The following is a 17,481-nucleotide window of genomic DNA, read 5'->3' on the forward strand; positions in this document are numbered from 1 at the left end:
AAGTTGAAAATTGCATTCCCCCTGCCTGCTCGGGACGGAATGGGTGGAGAGAGGGAGAGAGAAGTTTAAGGGTATGCCGGCAGCAAGAGCGGGAAGCTGCGAGAAAAGCGAAGGAGATAATGAAGCAAAGCAAAGAAAATTATGAGGGCTTACCATCGTGGCCCACCATTTGGACGGGAAAAACACTTGGCGGCTGGTTGAACACAGGCAGAATGAATTCATACGAGAGAGAAAAATTGAATGCATTGCGAGCGGGAGAGAAGATTGGATAAGAACGAGAGGGAGAGAAGGAATGCAGCGTTCATTCAATTTCCCCTCCGAATGAATGAAGTTTCAATGAATCATAGGTTGAAACCGAGAGAATCTGTAAACATTCGCTCATTTTCCCATACAAATTTACTCTCGGCTTACTCCCACCACCGTCAAATCCGATTCATTCACTGCCTTCACGCCGGAACCAGCCGAAAAAGTTTGTCCTGCTGCCAAAATCTGAGAAACGAAATTCAGTTATTACTTCGACCATCTTCGGGATAGGACGCAAAAACGCAATCGTCCTAAAAATCCGTACAATCTGTTAAAAGTTTAAGTATCAACCCCCTTCCCACGATTATTAAAGCAAGAAATAAGGAAGGTCCATCCAAACCAAACCAGGGATTCTCGGCTCGTTCGTTCATTTTTCGGTGAAACAGTTTTCCAGAACCAGCATAAATTGGCATATAGTTCTGGTTCGGCAGTGAAACAAAATTTGTTAAGCTTGTGTCACTGTTTGTTTCTGTTTCAATTCTGCGGGATTGCTCTTACAACGAATACAGTTTATTGAGAGCGAACGGGTGTAGTGTGGAACACTGGATTGTGGGTGCATCATTACGCTAGCGATAAGAGAAGCGGATCAAGTGCGAGAAGATGAAGCTAAGTGTGTGACTTTAACACTGAATTTGAAACATCCGTCTAGTGAGCGTTGTTGGGATTAGTCCGAGCCGCTGAAGAAGTAAGTGTGGGAGCGAATTGGTGTGAGAAGTAGTTGATTTCCAATGTCGGTTGAAGGGAAGAAGTGCAACCTGCTATTGGACAAAAAATGAATTTACCCACATATGCAAAGTGATTAGAAAAGTGGTTTCCCCCCCCAAAAAAAAATCTTAAGTTCAGTTTCATATGGCCCAATCAAGTGTCTTCATGAGTTGCTGCTAGGCAGATTATCCTGTTTAACCCCTGCCTTTTTACGTTCCTGATCCTGTCAAACAACAAAAAACCTGTTCAACGATGGATTTCTTTAAAAGTTTGCTTTTCTTGACCCTGCTGGTAGCCTGCAGTAATGCACGCCCTTCCGAAATGGGACCGAAGGGTTGCAAGTGGCTGCGCGTCATAGACGAAAACGCCGAGGATGAAAACACAGTAACGACTGTGTTGTCGTGCAAGCTGAAAACAATCGGAGGCACCGATACGCTGATGCGGAACCTGACTTCTTATCAAATCGAGCGGATCAACTCGCTGAAGCTCGAATGTAGCGATATTCTATTTTTCGAGAGCTCCCTGGAAGCCAATCAACACTCGGGAGCATTTTTGGGGTCGTTGAAGCGGCTCCGGGATCTGAAAATAGAGTACTGCAAAATAAAGTACGTGCCTTCGATGGTCCTTTCGACGCTGAGAGATTTGCGATCGCTATCGCTGCGAACCCACAACACAGATTGGTCCGCAATGAATCTGGAATTCCACCCGGAAAGTTTCCGAGGGCTGACCGAATTGAAGCGATTGGACCTGGCTGATAACAACATTTGGAGCTTGCCGACTGATGTGTTTTGCCCGTTGTTTTCGTTGAGACAGCTCAATCTGACCAAAAACCGGTTGACCGATATTTCCCAGCTAGGTTTTTCCGATTGGGGAAATGGACCAACCGCTCCAGGAAAAGCTTGCAATACCGGTTTGGAAGTGCTGGATCTGTCTCATAATGATCTATTGTCACTTCCAGACAACGGTCTGTCGTCTCTCCGATCGCTGAATGTTTTGTTGCTGCAAGATAACTTAATGACGTCGCTGGCCGATCGATCCTTTGTCGGATTAGGATCTCTCAAAGTCGTCAACATGTCTAGTAACAAATTGGTTGCCCTTCCCCCAGAGCTCTTCCAGTCTCCACGAGAATTACGTCAAGTCTACCTGCAGAACAATTCCCTTTCTGTTCTTGCACCTGGACTCCTAGAAGGATTAGACCGGCTAGAAATTCTCGATCTATCTCACAACGAACTGACCTCTGAGTGGATCAACCGGGACACCTTCGCCGGATTAAAGCGACTCGTCGTTCTGGACATCAGCTACAATAGCTTGACCAAAATTGACCGACACGTATTCCGGGAACTCTACAGCCTGCAAATACTCAATCTAGAATCCAACATGATTGAATCAATCGCCGATAGTGCTTTCAGCGATCTGAAAAATCTGGTAGCGCTCACTCTTTCGCACAACAAACTGAAACGAATCGACCAGCATCAGTTCAGTGACCTGTATGTCCTCAACCAGCTCTACATCGAGTCGAACATCATCGATACGATCCACGCCCGAGCCCTCGAAAATCTCACCAACCTGAACGATTTGAATCTGAACGACAACCGGCTGACAGAGATCCCGGAAGGGCTCGGAAAATTGCGCTTCCTGAAATCACTGGACCTGGGCAAGAATCGCATCGTCACGGTGAACAATGCCTCGTTCGAGGGTCTGGAGCAGCTGCTCGGCTTACGACTGGTCGAAAACCGGATCACCAATATTTCACGGGACGCGTTCGTGACCCTTTCGTCGCTGCACGTGCTCAATCTAGCGTCGAACGCGATTCGTCACATCGATCAATCGGCTTTCAGCTCAAACCCAACAATCCGGGCCATCCGGCTGGACAACAATGAACTGGAAGACATTAGCGGTGTCTTCACTTCGCTGCCGGCGCTGGTCTTCCTCAATGTATCGGATAATCAAATTAGGAACTTCGATTATAGCCATTTGCCGGCATCGCTGGAGTGGCTCGATATGCACCAGAACAATATCACCGAGCTGGGAAATTACTACGATTTGAACAATCTGCAGATTAAAATGTTGGATGTGTCGTTCAATCGATTGGTCTCGGTGGAAAACAAGAACGTACCGGATAGCATCGAGACGCTTTTCCTCAATAACAACGTGCTGGAGGAAGTGACGGCTGGCACTTTTTTGAACAAGAAAAACCTAGCGAAGGTGGTGCTGTATGGCAATTACATCAAAAAGCTGGATATTGGGGCGCTGGCGTTGACGCGTGTTGGCGATGACAGAGACATGCCCCAGTTTTACATCGGGGACAATCCGATTCACTGTGACTGTACGATGGAGTGGCTACAGGGCATTAATAAGCTAGCTCATCTAAGGCAACATCCCCGGGTGATGGATTTGGATACGGTGATGTGCACGATGGAGCACGAAAGGGGGGCGTCGATTAGGCCCCTGATGGATTTGAACTCGCACGATTTCCTGTGCCAGTACGAGACGCACTGTTTTGCGACGTGCCATTGTTGCGAGTTCGATGCCTGCGACTGTAAGATGACTTGCCCGGATCGGTGTAGCTGCTATCACGATCATACCTGGAAGACGAACATTGTTGATTGTGGAAATGCCGATTACACCGAGGTTCCGGAACACATTCCGATGGACGCGACGACGATTTATTTGGATGGGAATGATTTGAAGCAGTTGGGGAGCCATCAATTTATCGGGAAGAAAAAGTTGGAAGTGCTTTACCTGAACAATAGCAACATTGCGAATGTGCATAATAGAACCTTTAATGGGATTCCGAGTTTACGAGTGTTACATATGGAGAACAATTACATTGAAGAGTTAAGGGGTTTCGAGTTTGACCAGCTAACGAATCTGAATGAACTATACCTGGACCATAATGCGATTGGTTACGTGGGTGAGAAGACCTTTGAAAATCTCAAGTTTTTGGAAGTGATCAATCTGAGTGACAATAAAATAAGTGAGTTTTTGCCGTGGCAAGCTCTGGCAGCGGCCTCGGAAACCGGTTCCCTGAACAAAGTGTCGCTGGAGGGCAATCGGTGGAGATGCGATTGTGAGTCGTTGCATAAGTTACAGCGATGGATTAGGGACATTAAGGGCGACTTCGACATCAATCGAATGATCTGTGCCGACAGTCGTGTGGTTGGTGATGTGATAAGTTCCTGTGAGACTCGGCTGGAGTTTGACAATGAAGTGGCCCCTCCGGCAGTTCATCGAACGGTGCTTATGGGCCATGGGTTGATTGGGGGAAGCTATGTGCCACTTTTGGCAGCAATTGTTGTGGCCATTATCGGAACAGCCTTGGTTGTGGCTTTGGCCTGTGTATTCCGACAAGATGTTCGTCTGTGGGCCCATGCCAAGTACGGTGTTCGGCTAGTGAAGGATCCCATAATTATGGCCAGCAGCAAACAACAGGACAGTGATAAGTTGTACGACAGCTATGTGGTGTATAGCATTCACGATAACGAGTTTGTCGGACGACTTTTGGGGGCTGAGCTGCAGCACTATGGGTATTCCATTTGTCTGCACCACCGGGATGTGCAATCGAACACTTTTCTCTCGGATTCGCTGCAAAGTGCAGCGGATGCTTCGAAGAAGATCATCTTGGTGGTTTCGATGAACTTCCTGCAGAACGAGTGGTCTCAGCCTCATTTCCGGGTGGCGCTGCAATCAGTCATTGAAAGCATTCGACCGGCTTACAGGAGGCACAAGATCGTCGTTGTCCTGACGGCACCGGTTGAACTGGTTGCAATGGATCCAATCATGAATATCCTCATCCGAACGTGTACTGTTGCGTGCTGGGGCGAGCGAAAGTTTTGGGATAAACTACGCTATGCCCTGCCAGATGTGGACAAGGACCGTAAGCTGATGAAACTAGGGGACATTACCAGAAGTCCGAACCTTCGCTATACTCCGGCACCCACCGCTGGACTCGATCAATGGTGCAAACTGAGCCATCCCGGCATGGCCGTTCCGGTGGCCTTGAACCAGAGTACGCCATCCCAGAGTACCTGCAACACCGAAGACGAGTCCTCGTCGGCATCGTCCCAACACTACGAGGCTCCCATGAGTCAGCACTACAACATGAGCCGATCCAGTGCCTCGCTTGGTCACGTGTACTCCACGATACCGGAAACGCCCCAGATGGGGCGCAACGGAAGAGCTTATTTCGTGTAAGATAGGACTGTGCTCTCGTTTTTTGTTTCCTAGTTCTAATAGGTGACCAGTTTTAGGGCCCCTTATTTCTATTACAACTTCTCTTGTAAATTTTGTACAGACAACAAACTGAGAGAATCTCATTAGTCATGTTATGGATCGAGTCAATTCAGTTTTTCGTTTCCCGTTTGGGAGCGTTGCATATAGCGTTACACATCGACACAAAACACACACATTAACTAACACACTAAAGTTCAGCAAGGGTTTCATGCTTGCCAGCCCGCAAACTCTCATTTCTAATTTGCCAAATATAATTAAACGTATTATGATTCGCTCAAAGATAGCGTATAGGAACGAATGAGTCAGCTAAGAGAAGAAGCCACAAAACTTATTTTTCCCCTATAGGAAGAGTACTTTTCGAGGCGCGGAAATAAACAACCCGAGAGAAAACAATTATGACTTAATAAACGTGATACTAGTTTTTATAAATTACTATTATTAACTGAACGAAATAAATTTACTATTACTCCTAAGTGTATTTCAAATGCCAGATAACAAACATTGCTACAAATGGAAAACAAAAGTCGTATATATTTAACGAGGAATAACTGTGGCAGCATCCAAGCTAGGACATTATTACAAACAAAAACTATTAAAAATTAAATACTACAAGTTTAGGAAATAATTTCGGCGAAAACGAAAATCAAACTTTTTGGTAAACCTCAAAGGATCTAATTAATAATTCAGAGTCTCCAGCATTACCCGTTAACTGTAAAGTCACAGCAGACACAACAAATATTAGTTACCGCTCCCCATTAGATGTATACATGCAAAAACGAGGTAAAATCAGTAAGAAATTCACCCAAAACAAGCAAACAGAAAACACGAATGCCCGCGAGCAACAAACAAAACACTACAAAAAACAAAGGCTCCAAAACAAAATTTGTACATTTGATTATAGGATAATAATTTATTATGAAAAAATGAAATACAATTTTCAATTCAAACGAACCTTTCGCCGTCTTTCCATTTCTCCAAATTCCGAAAAGGCACACCAACTTTTTCTGTTTCCTTTTTTCCACCCGCAACCTTTCTAGATAGAGAGAGATTTACCTGGTAAGGAAACCGACTCATCATTTGCGCGCCATCACAAAAAAAAAACGAAGAACTCACCTCATCATCTCCGGGAATCGAAATCCAATTCCACTTTTACCAAACAGCGTCGCCCGTTGTGTTGTGTTTTGTCTATCTACGTTGGTAAGTGGGCAGCCCGTTGCCGGCCACGACTCACCTTTTGGCTCCAACTGTGGCCGTCGTTCGTCGTCGTCGTGACTTCAATTCCACCTTTTGTTATAAATATAGAAACCCCTACACCGCATTCGATCGACTTTGACTTCGACTTGACTGTTCGGCTAGAATACGCATTACAACAGTTCGGTGTGTGTGATTTGGTCCATCCGTCCGAGCCGAGCGACAGAATCAGGTTGAACTGTTTCCCCCGTTACACTTGGCGACCCTGCCAACCGCCATGATACCTACACCCAAGTAGTTAAGTTGGGGGATCGCCGACTTAGTTGTTCAATGGATGGGACTTCTCCGAAACACCCCCATCAACAACCGAATCACCTCGGCTCAGCGCTCATCAACTTTAGGAAGACGAAAAGACAGAAAAAAAAGAACATAACGAATGGTGTGCTACATGGAATTAAAGTGTTGTCGGTCTCTCCTCCTAATGCCTTGTGAAGTTGAAGAAGTTTTATGCATCCCATCGTTCGTTGTCGGTTTTGGTCGTTTTCTTCGGTCAGATTCCCATTTGGTGTTCGAGCATCATCGTGTTTCATACCACCTTCAACGGAATACCTTTACCAAAGTTACTCGCTCATAAAGGTAGGTTTTTAGGTACACTGAATGACTGACTAAAGTCTCTCTGGACCCTGCTCGTAAATTATATGGACCAAAACCATACGACCGCCGAGTGCCGAAATTTCATTTGCCGGTTTAGGTTTTTTTTCCTTTTTTCCAAACGATCTTCGTTATGTCGTTCCAGTATGTTCAGTTCCCAAAAGGTGAGCCCTCGGCTGATTAGGAAAAGTAAGTCCCCGCTGTGCTGGCTGCTCCAGTGATGTCCAGACTAGTCAAGTCCATTCTTCTGTTTTGGTTTTCGAAGGTCGCGTTGTTGGAATATAATTGATTAAATTAATACACACGCACCAAACACCGATGCTTGATCGGATCGAAGGGATTTGTTTGCTACAGGACCAGAACGAACAACGGTTCGTGTTGATTTAATTCTCCAATAAAAATATGGTATTTGCTATGGGACACCCTGTGGGTTGTGTGCTCATAAGTATGTAAAATAATCAAATATAGGATTGATACGGGTAGTTTACGATGTTGAGATGTGGATTTTGAGAGGACTTGATAATTTGTCTGCTTGCTGATGTTAAAATTTGATCTATACGTTTGTTACTGATAGGAACGAAATGAGCTGAAATCAAATATCACAATATTATTTTGTGCAAACGTGGAATATTTGTCTTTAAAATTTTCAAAAATTTCAAAAAAAGGACAAGTTTCGATAATAAATCAAACTATGGTAGCAGTTGTCTGTACTTTTTCTCTACCCATAATTTAGCTCCTGTTCAGTTTTACATATATGCGCCGCATTTATACAGGAAAGTAATAACTGTAATTTATCAGTAAAATGATGGACTATTACATTTTAATAGTTTTTGGATCCTGCCATAAAGATAATTGCGCTCACGATATTCTTTCGGAATCGCCCCGGGTTCATATTTAATCACTCCACTAAACCTACAGTACATTTCCTAGTAACACAGATTAAGCCAATTAGCATAAGGAAGTTTTATTAAGGTTTTGTTATAATTTTTTTGCAGCTTGTTTTATGACTGTTTTAATATGGTCCTGAGAAATGCTTGGATTCTTCTTTCAACCATCAGGCCATCAGATAGTTCTTAAAACGCCTGTAAAGCTATTCTTAAGTCCCTGATTAAGTTGTTTTGAAGAGTTCTAAATGCTCTACTAAAAATCTTATAAGATGTCACTAAGATGTCTGATTCAAGCTTTAATTTGCATGTTTTACTAAAGCACGCAGTTCACATTTTTGATAAGATATTTGTGTTGCTTTAGAGTTATAGGGGGAAGTTGTCTACTACCGGACACTTAAGGTTTTTAAGCAATAACTTCAAACATAGATTTTTGAAAATTACTCTACTGATTTGAAGAGTATCAATATTATGATCACTTAACTATATTAGAAAAAACGGGCTTGTGATATAGCTCAGTTGGCAAGTCTGTTGTCTCCTGAGCAGATGTCCGCGAGTTCGAGCCCAAGAGTAAACATCGAACACAGTTGTACCGGATAGTTTTTCAAATACGATCCGCCAACTGCAACGTTGATAAAGTCGCGAATGCCATAAAGATGGTAAAACGACTATAATCGAAACAAAAAAAAAATATTAGAAAAAAATAAATTTACAACATATTCATGTGGTAAGAGAAATCATTTCATGTTAGTTTTCACTCATTTCCAAAAGTGTTGTCTATGGCCGGACACTACGAATTACTTCACCTAAGTTGTCACCTCTGGCACAAAAACGTAGAAAAATGACTGAAATCACTTTCACAGGTCTTGTGAGTATGTGTTTTCCAATACTGAACGTTCTAGGAAGCCAGTCATAAAAGTTTTTTTGACAAACCAGAATGAAACATTTGTTTCAAAAAAAAACTAGAGAAAATTGTCTATGATCGGATAGCAAAATTTAAAATTTCTCAGATGTCCGGTCATAGCCAAATCGCATTTTTTTTTAAATTTCTCTAATATTTCGTTTGAAATTCCGTTTTGTTATCATATATCTACTGTAGTCGAAAGATAACCAAACAACAATGTCGTTCATGTGCCGTTCAAATTTTAAAAGCCGAAAAAACTGACCACAATACAAATGCAAAGTTTAGGCGATCCTCTCCGTACTATTAGGCGAAAGCTTTAAATGCCTATCATTGGTTTACCTTTTCAGATTGGATTACCAAATTTCTAACACCATATCAGGCTGCTGTTAACTTTATTTTCATGGTGTTAAAACATTATTAGGATATCGTGTTTTCGAAAAAACTATGTTGTCCGGCCATACGCGAAGTCCGGCCATACACAACTTCCCCCTACATCTTTGAAAAACTCCAAATCACCGGAAGTGGCATAAATATTTATCTTTATAATATGAGTATTGAAGTAAAGGGCCCAACTAGTAAGGAGTGTATCGAAAACTAACTATACCTTTTAAAAACTTCAAATCACCGGAAGTGGCATAGATATTTATCTTTATAATATGAGTATTGAAGTAAAGGGCCCAATTAGTACCTAGTTGAAAAAAAATGCTTGCATCTTTATGAATCCAAGACGATGGTTTCCGTTTTTCTTTTCAAAGCTGCAAATTAGTGAAAATCTAATGAACATCCACAATGTTCGTATTGGGTGAAAGGGATATACAAATAGAAGTCGAATTTCATGTCCGATGCCATCAAGAAATCCAAGATGTTGGGTTCCGTTTAAACTTTAATACGCTGTAAAACAATGAAAATTGCATGAAACCCCAAAATATAGTTATTAACTTGAATCCAAGATGGTGGCTTTCACTGAACTTGAAAAAAGCTGTAAATGACTGAAAATCGCATTAAACTTCTTCGATATGAGTATAAGCTGAAAGGGCTAAACAAGAAAAAAATCAATTGTGACTATATGAGCCATCTTGAAATCCAAGATGGCGACATTCTCTTAGCTTGAAAATGCTGTAAACAGGCGCAGTCCTATGGTGGGGTCATCACCCCCCCCCCCTCCTTTCCCTGTTAAAAATACACGAAAATGCTCGAACTTTAGAACTTTTCCTAGTTAGTATACCCTTGAATTTTTACAATTTTCCAGCGTTTCTCAAGCAAATTGCAGTTGAATTTTTCATTGGGGTGTTTACAATAGGCACTTCAGAAGCGTAGGACTTCTACTTGCAGCCTTACATTCATATCTTTCTTTAAAAATTCCAACTTTTGACAGAAAGCACAATTAAGACAATCAAACTAGGTAGATAAATTCAATTAAAGAGATGAAATTTTAGAAGAAGTTTAAAGATGTCCACAACACAAAAGTCTTCGATTGCTTTCCTCCTTCAATTTTCATCTCTATCTAAGACCCACTCCACGGTGACGTCTCAGATTTGTTTGATCAATGTTCCAGTTAAACTTGTTTAAAAGATAATCTGAATAGCGTGCCAATCTAAATGGTGTATCAATTGATTCAGAATTTAAAGCATTACATTTTTGTGCAGACCTGTCCGGAGCTCCGTAGCTTGGAAACAGTGGGCCACCGGATCGCAAACCGCAGCGGGACTGACTCGCTTCATTCACGTGGAGAGAATATAGGATTTTCCCGTAAATCCATTCGTGCGGCACACAATTTTGATATTAAAAGTTTAATTCTCGATAAAATAGTTTATGAAATCGTTACGCATACCCCACAACTTGCCCATTTGAGATCACCACTCAGTCCAATCAAATTAAACACTAAAAAAAATTTCATTGTTGTTTATTTTTATCAAAAGTAGTAGGTTTCATTTAGCTCTAAATATTTTCTAGATCGAAGAAAAATCATTAATCAAAATCAAAATGAAAATATTGAAAAAAAATTTTGATTTCAGAAGCGAGTCTAAGAATTTGAAAAAAAAAAAGAATAGAATTCTGATTTAAGTATCATTCCTCAAATTTTGAATTCATCTTCAGTCATCTAAATCTAAAAAATCTAAAATTAAGTGATGATGAACATATTTTTTTCATTTTAATCATTTTTTTTACCCTCTTTGTTGGAAAATTGTTACTATTCGAAAGAAATGATTCAAATTTCAATTCATTCGATTCAGATTTAATGAAGTTCTAAAATAAAGATAGAACAGAATAAAATTTAGATTTTGAAATAAAATTCTTAAACTTCAATTCACAATGAGAAATGAATTTAAGAATTGATCAAAAACAATATGATATTTTCGAATCATCATTTTGAAAAATATAACAGGATAAATAAGGTCGGAACAAATTTCAAATCCTTTTTTTTGTCACTCGGAGTTGGAACATCACGAGGGGCACAGCACAAATTCAAGGCATCTTAATTATTATTCCAATATACTTAAGAGCTGAGATTTTTGAGAGACCAAGTATGTTCTTTAAATATAATTATCAATTAACCGAAGATAAAACTAAAATTATTGTTTTTAAATTGATTTCAGATATATGATACAGCAAAGCTAAGACAAAATGATATGTCTTATATATTTAGTAAGAATTTTCTCTAGCAGATAATTAAAGTAATTTAAAATAAAAAAATAATTCAAAATTTAAAAAAAAAATCAATCGGGACCAATTTCGGTTATCCGTTTCACCAGGAGCCTACTTTATTTTTAAATACCGTAAACTGGGGGAACTTTGATCAGCGGGGTAACTTTGATCAACATGAAATTTTTGAAGATAATAATCATTAACTCAGTATAAAGTTAAAATATATGAAAACTGTTCACTATGTTTGGAAGCATATGAATTGAGTTACAAATAAATAAGCTAAATTTGGTTTTTATTCGAAGATTTTTTATATTAGGGTAGATACTCTAGATTTCGACAGGAGCTAGTTTTCGATAAAATTTTAAGGAAAGGCTTATCTTTCTGTTTGGTGACTCAAGCTATCTATCTTCATATTTTTCTATTTTTGCACTCCCACTTTAGTATACCTTGAATATAAAAATTCCTATAAATAAGTTATTGAATAGTTGTAAATAAATAATTTAAAAGTAACATTCTAAATCACCTGTGAAATTCAATTCCAACGACGAAATAAGAATGATTTTGAATCACGAAAAACCCCCCTTTTATTTGATTAAAAGCAACATAAAAGGAATCAATGGAAAGGTTAAGGTTCTGAGATCAATCTTTTCGGTAACTTATTGAATATTTTTGCTCACATTTAATGAAATTTCAACTGTTTTTTGAGCTGTCGAAAACTAGCGCTGAAAATTCTCTCAATAATCTATTTTTCGACACCCATCTTCTTCTGTATGTTTATACTGTTTCCATGGTGTAAAAAACGCCGTGAAGTAGACAAGCAATTCCAATACGCAAATATTCATATTGCTGAGCTAACAAAGGAGGTGGAAATATGCTTGTCGAAAAATAAAACTTTTTGTGTCGAAAACTAAAATTGAATGTCGAAAACTAGATCATCGAGAGGTTTTAGTAAAAGGCTAATAAAAACGTTGTTTTGAAACTTTTGATCAATAAAAAAAGGTAGAGAATGAAGAAAAAAAATCTGATTCATATAACCAATCACATTTGAAATGAAAAACTTTAGTCAAATAGTTTATTTACATGGTTTTTCTGACAAATCAAGCCAAAACTGTCGAAATCTAAGTATTTTACCCTACTTAAAATACAATTTTAAAATCTTAAAATATCGGGTTTTTTGAAGGCTCATAAACAAACATCTCTCCTGATCAAATTTAAGCATTTAGGAGCAAATGGGTTGTTTTGTGTGAAAGTTTATCTTTTTTCTTGGTTTAGGTTAAGTTTAAGCGTTATTTTTATGGTCATTTGATGAAAATTTTTGGATATTGAAAAAATAACGGTTATTTTCCATGAAAAATCCTGTATAGGAAAAATGGCTAAAAACCCTATCAAATGGTTAAGTTTGAAGAAAAAAAGAAGATGGAAACTGTGCGAGGACTAAGGTAATTGCTTGAAGGTAAAATTTTGTTTGCTTTTGAGGCAAAAAATATTGAGAAAGGTTCATAATTTTTGCCCCTAAATGTATGCAGCAACATTGTCCACCTTTTCAGTATAATTGATTTTTATAGAAAACGTTGAAAAAGTCAATTGAGTCCACACAAAAAAATGCTTTTATCGATGTTTTGAGCCTTCTGTGCTAAATGGCATCAAAACAATAAATTTGAAGATGTTGAGACACGTAAAAACCATAGTGATCAAAGTTACCCCGAATCTCGAAATCTGGTTTTGTAACAAACATTAAATCATAACCACCAATGTCGTTTGAATTTACTGCAATCAATTATTATGTTTAATACTCCTCGCCTCAGTAAGGGTTTTAAAGCTTTTAGGTATTACGAAAAGGCAACCCCTTCAAAAATATTAAAAAATGAATAAAAAAAATGATCAAAGTTCCCCCAGTTTACGGTACTAACAAATACGTTCAATATAATCTATATATATAAAAAGCAATTTCTGTATGCTTGTTTGTTTGTTTGTTTGTTTGTTTGTTTGTTTGTTTGTTTGTTTGTTTGTCCTCTATAGACTCAGCCGTCTTAAGAGCTAGAGAGCTGAAATTTGGCATGGATGCTCATTAGGACCAGGAAGGATGAAAAATGTTTTCAGATTTTTGGATGACCCCTTCTGAAGGGGGTCGTCCATACAAGACAAATATTGTTTTCGCGATATTGACGTCATTTTTTGTCGGATTGTGTTGAAAATTTGCACATGAGTGTGTTGAAAGACGAGCAATCGATTTCAGGTGTCAAATTTTGTGTAAGGGGACAGCCAAAGGGGTTGTCCATATTAACTGTTCGCTGTTTTTGCGATATTGACGTTATTATACATCGTATTCAGATGAAAATTGGTACACAATAGTTTTGAGTGACGTGCAATCGATTTGAGGTATCCAATTTAGTGTAAGGGGCCGGCAAAAGGGGTCGTCCATATTAAATTTTTAGTATCTTAGTGATATTGTCGTTTTTATACATCGGATTGTGATGAAAATTTGCACATAGGAGTTATTAGGGACAAATAACTGATTTCACTTATCCAAACTAAAATCAGGGGTCGGCCAAAGGGGTCGTCCATGTTAACTATTCACTGTTGATGCAATATTGTCGTTATTATACATCGGATTCAGACGAAAATTGGTAAACGAGGGTTTTGGGAGATAAGCAATGGATTTCAGTTATTAAATTCAGTGTAAGGGGCCGGCAAAAGGGGTCGTCCATATTAATCTATCAATATTTTTGCAATATCGTCGTTATTATACATCGGATTGGGATGAAAATTTGCACACGATAGTTTTCAGGGACGGGCAATCGATTTCAGAGGTCAAATTTTTTGCCAGGAGTCGACGAAAGGGGTCGTCAAGTTTCATTAGTTTTTCTCTGTTTTTAGCAACATTAACGTTATTATGCAATGGATTGCTTTGAAAATTTGCACACGGGAGTTTTGAGGGAAGGGCAATTGATTTCAGCTATTGTTAAAGAGGCCACTGAAAGGGGTTTAACTTTTTGGAAATAATTGCGTTGTTTTGCAACGATTGAGTCGAAATTTATACACGGGGGTTTTTTGGCATGCTCCATTTATTCCTGATTTCAAATTTAGTAGCAGACGACAGAAAAGTGACCATCCAATATTTTTGCAATTGTTACTTAACAATGCATTCGGAAGTGCATCTGGAAAATGCTTGGTAATTGACTTTCATACATATTCAAAGTTGAAAGCGAAACGGAGTTCGTATGGGATCAGCTAGTCTATATATATAAAAATGAATGTTTGTCTGTCTGTCTGTTCCCTATAGACTCGGAAACTACTGAACCGATCATCGTCAAAACTGGCATCTGAGGGTTTTTGAGGCCGGGGATGGTTTCTGTAATAGTCAAAACTCCATCCGACTTAAGGAAGGAGAGGCTTCCATACAAAATTTGTAGTTTTTCGAAACAAATTAAAGTCATGACATCCATTTTCTTGAGATTTTTTTTCCTTTGGGCGGTTTGTTTTTCGTCTCTATGGATGAGGCGTCGCCAGCCAACGACGCAAAAGGAAAGTAACCCAGGCATAGCATACTGATTAGTAGGAATATTTTGGCGCGTATTTCTAAACTAAGCATATTTTCTTTGAGGGGTTTGTTTTTCGTCTCCATGGGCGAGCAAACGTCGTCGCAAGAGGATAGTAACCAAAGCATACTGTTCATTGATTGCTGAAAAATTTGCGCCTGTTTCTCAAACACGTGGGGGCGATATGCAACCTAGATGTGTTTTTTTTCTTGCTTATTTGATTTGTACACAGCACGTGGTAATAAATGACGCCTAGATGTTACACGGATTGGTATTTTATCAATCGAATCCAAACCAATTGAAAGATTTGCAAAAATACTTCCATATTTAGTTCGTGTTAATGTAGGTACCATTCGACTTTTCATTCAAGGAACATTAGAACATGTTCAAACGTTCAACTTTTTCTGTTAAAAAAAAAAATTTAAAATTATGTTTTCTTCTAGAAATTGTTGCTTCGGCCCAAATACACATACAAATTCTGAAATAACCATCGTACTTTTTGCTTACATACCAATTTAAGTACGTACTTAACATGAAAAGTGTTTTTGTTTTACATGGCTGCATAAAAGAGACTTTTGATCAGCTTCGTTTTTGAAAAGCGAGACTTTAGAACTGATATTCAACTGGACGCAAAAAATTTAAGAGAAATTTTTAGTATACCCCTAAAGTGTTAAAAACAATATTCCCTTCTGTCAACTTACACGGTGGGGCAAGGGTAAACGTCGAACTTTTAAGAAATTCGTCTTCAAAATGATTCAATATGTTGGAAAGACCAGAAGGGGTATTCCGAATGTTGAAACTGAAGCGGATATTGAAAATTCTTAAATGTCTTTGTAAATGAAGGTCATTCCCTTTGAACAGCATTCGTTAAAAGTGGAGTAACAAACATAAATTTATATTGCAGGAATACTGCACATATATCAGTGAAACTTGATAGAACAAAAAGCAGGAATTCGTATTAAATTCATTTTAAAGCCATTACTCTGACGCATCTGAAAATAAGCTTTGCATTGACACTTGCCCCAATATACGGGACAAATGTAAACTTAGAAATTTGTTTTTGCCAACATTTTTGAATATTTGACTTACAAAGAGAAAACATAAAAAAAAACGTTGAGAACTTATTTAGTGGTGCAACTGATATTTTTTTAAATATTTATATTTTTACCGTAGTAAATTTATTAAAAAAAAAAGAAATTTGCACTAACTAGTTTAATATATTTTTCATTACCATGATAAGTGATGTTTGGGAATCGAGCCGGTTTAATTTTCCTACCTTCTTCAAGCAGTGGGGGACAAAATTGAAAAAGATGGGAGAGCTCCCATGTAAATTTAAGATAAATAGCTTTTCAAAGAAGGGACCATATTTAAAAAGGTTTTTTGGGTACAGAGTACAAATTTCAGATCTTGAAAAACGAGTTTAAAGATCAAGTTTTAGTAAATAATATATACCATCTTTGAATTGCAATTCAGAACTGCAGCTGCTCTCATTTCAAAGTTGTTGGTTCTGAAGTATGATGAGGTTTGATTTAAAAAAATGCTCTCTAAAATCTAAATTTAATAAATTTTTACAAATTACATTTATTTCCGGAAGATGTAGCAAAGCACATCGGGTCAGCTAGTTTAATATAATTTCATTGAAAATGCTGAACATTGATAACTTTTATACGACAAAGCTGAAGTTTTATAAAAACTATGTCTTTTATAATTTTATGGAATAAAACTTAAGGTTGCCATATTATAGAGGCAGTTCATCCATAAGAAAAAAAACTTTATGAAATCTGTTTTGAGATCTTCAATTCTCTCTTAGACTGTTAATAAGAGCTTTGATATTAAGTTTTAATGATTAAAATCATATTTTTATTCTGTTTAACCAGTTATTTTAGGAGAGAGGCATTTTACAAACATGATAGGGGTATACAAAAACACTATCTTATTTCACTGTCTAATCATTATTAAACCTTCATAAAAGCTTAAATTTGTTTGTCTTTTAAATTTGAATATGAGTCAAAAACCACCCAAATTTTTCTTTTGAGCTACTTTACGTATAATTTTCAATAGTAAAAATTTTACATCAAAACGTATCAAAACCTTTTAATGTTTTTCGACTTGATAAATTAATAAAATGCTTTCTAGCCTTATGTTCAAAGCGTATAACCCTCAAAATGCATTGATTAGATATGCTCTCTCATCAGCCATTTCGCCAAGCAGCCAAAGGCGCATTTAACCCGATAGGCTCGTTTATGAACAATTTCCCCTAGTAAATGATTTACGTGAGAAGTGAGGGGTTAGGAGATTTTTTTGGAATATTTACGCTTCACGGTTACAGATATCTTCTTGAAGCGCTGCTTCACTCTTCGAACTAATTCAACATTTTTGTTTAAATTTCCAATGTCAGTTTTTCAACAAGACTGCCGAAAACTGA

General features: G+C 38.3%; 1 protein-coding gene across 1 annotated transcript; it reads left to right on the forward strand.

Moving 5' to 3' along the window:
• The first annotated feature begins 503 nt into the window (after window positions 1–503).
• LOC129746243 (toll-like receptor Tollo) lies at window positions 504–6,192 on the forward strand. The gene has a single exon (XM_055739810.1). The coding sequence runs from the start codon at window positions 1,261–1,263 to the stop codon at window positions 5,200–5,202; it is 3,942 nt and encodes a 1,313-aa protein (XP_055595785.1). The 5' UTR covers window positions 504–1,260; the 3' UTR covers window positions 5,203–6,192.
• The last annotated feature ends 11,289 nt before the right edge of the window (window positions 6,193–17,481 follow it).

The sequence above is a fragment of the Uranotaenia lowii genome, chromosome 2, assembly GCF_029784155.1.
Source record: "Uranotaenia lowii strain MFRU-FL chromosome 2, ASM2978415v1, whole genome shotgun sequence".
In the NCBI taxonomy this organism is placed as follows: Eukaryota; Metazoa; Arthropoda; class Insecta; order Diptera; family Culicidae; genus Uranotaenia; species Uranotaenia lowii.

What these genes read in the sequence shown, in the direction of transcription:
- LOC129746243 (XM_055739810.1), top strand. Translation starts at nt 1,261, where the DNA reads ATGGATTTCTTTAAAAGTTTGCTTTTCTTGACCCTGCTGGTAGCCTGC.